Genomic DNA, 1262 nt, shown 5'->3' with positions numbered 1-1262 from the left:
CATGTTAAAGCAAGTTGTCCATAAAAGATGCAGTCCATTGATAAGAAGTCAGGCTTTGGTGGTGTTTATAAATTAACATCGAAAATAAATTATTTGCTCTGTAAAAAGAACAAACACATTCATTTCTGTTAAATTATCTTAATGCAATTTCTTTATTCACTTAGATGATGTTGGAGCAATTCCAATAAAGCACTTTCCAAAGCATGTTGCAGACTTACATGCAAGTAATGGGTTTACTGAAGAATTTGAGGTATGATTTTAGTATGTCTGTTTTAAATAATATAGAAAATAGTAAATTTAAAAGATTTAGCAGTAGGCTAAGCTCTTGACCTAAAGACATTGAGACCATTTTCACTTTTAGTAAAAATATTAGTTCTATAATGACTTAACGTGTTTAGGAGATGTGTCGTAATTATCATATAATTTAGAAAATTGGTTTTCTATTTTAAAAGCCAAATTGTACTAGTGGGAAACCAAAAACATTGTTAATTCTCTCCCATAAAATACTGGTCTCTGGTATTCTTTTTTAAAATCTGAATTAGTATCACTGATTCTTTTTAATTTTCTAAATTATATAAATTATACTAAACTACTAAATTTCATAGTTTTCAGCTCAAGTGCATATAAATACTTAATTGTAAGTTTTATATCATTATAAATGTATAAAACCCTTTTATTATACAAGGTAAAAATCACGTCTTTTTCTCAAGATAATACACATTTCTAAAAAAAGTTTGGACTTCATAATCAGCAAAAATTTTTCCAATAATATTCTGTTAAAATATTCTTAGAACAGGCAGAGAAATTTAGTGCAAATTTATCATGGCCCACTGAACTATCAGTTAAGCAGAGTTTTCAAAATAGGTAGCCAAAAGTCCAAAGTTAACAATATCAACCACAAAAAATAAAAGCTACCATTTGTGAGCACCCTCTGATGTGTCATTGGACAAGAGGCTTCCACGTTCAACCTCCACCCAACTCTGGGAGCTATTTGTCATTATTTCTATTCATATTATTAATGAAATCAAACTCCACAAAAGTTAATTGGCAAGGGATAAATAGCAGAGCTGGATTCAAACCCAAATCTGTAATTTTAAAATTCATGCCCTTTCCATTATAGCTGTGAGCAGGCAGTCTTCAGCCTCAGCTCTGGCAACTCCCCTCTAGAAAGCATCATATTGCCTCTTCGCCTCCCTCTGCCTAAACCCTAAGGGCTCTGTGGACCTCCCTTTTTGAAGTGCTTTGAACTCTGATCCTGATCA

General features: G+C 31.9%; 1 protein-coding gene across 1 annotated transcript in view; it reads left to right on the top strand.

Annotated features, from left to right (window-relative positions):
- Positions 1-1262, top strand: part of PTPRZ1 (protein tyrosine phosphatase, receptor-type, Z polypeptide 1) — a 242740-nt gene that overhangs the window by 182348 nt on the left and 59130 nt on the right. Inside the window, exon 17 of the mRNA XM_012652731.1 lies at positions 165-250. Within this exon, the coding sequence (XP_012508185.1) occupies positions 165-250 (86 nt within the window). The remainder of the gene's footprint in view (positions 1-164; positions 251-1262) is intronic.

The sequence above is a fragment of the Propithecus coquereli genome, unplaced genomic scaffold (assembly GCF_000956105.1).
Source record: "Propithecus coquereli isolate 6110/MARCELLA unplaced genomic scaffold, Pcoq_1.0 Scaffold4, whole genome shotgun sequence".
Classification (NCBI taxonomy): Eukaryota; Metazoa; Chordata; class Mammalia; order Primates; family Indriidae; genus Propithecus; species Propithecus coquereli.
The sequence above is the reverse complement of the archived record's forward strand: the minus strand, read 5'-3'. Positions and strand labels throughout refer to the sequence as shown.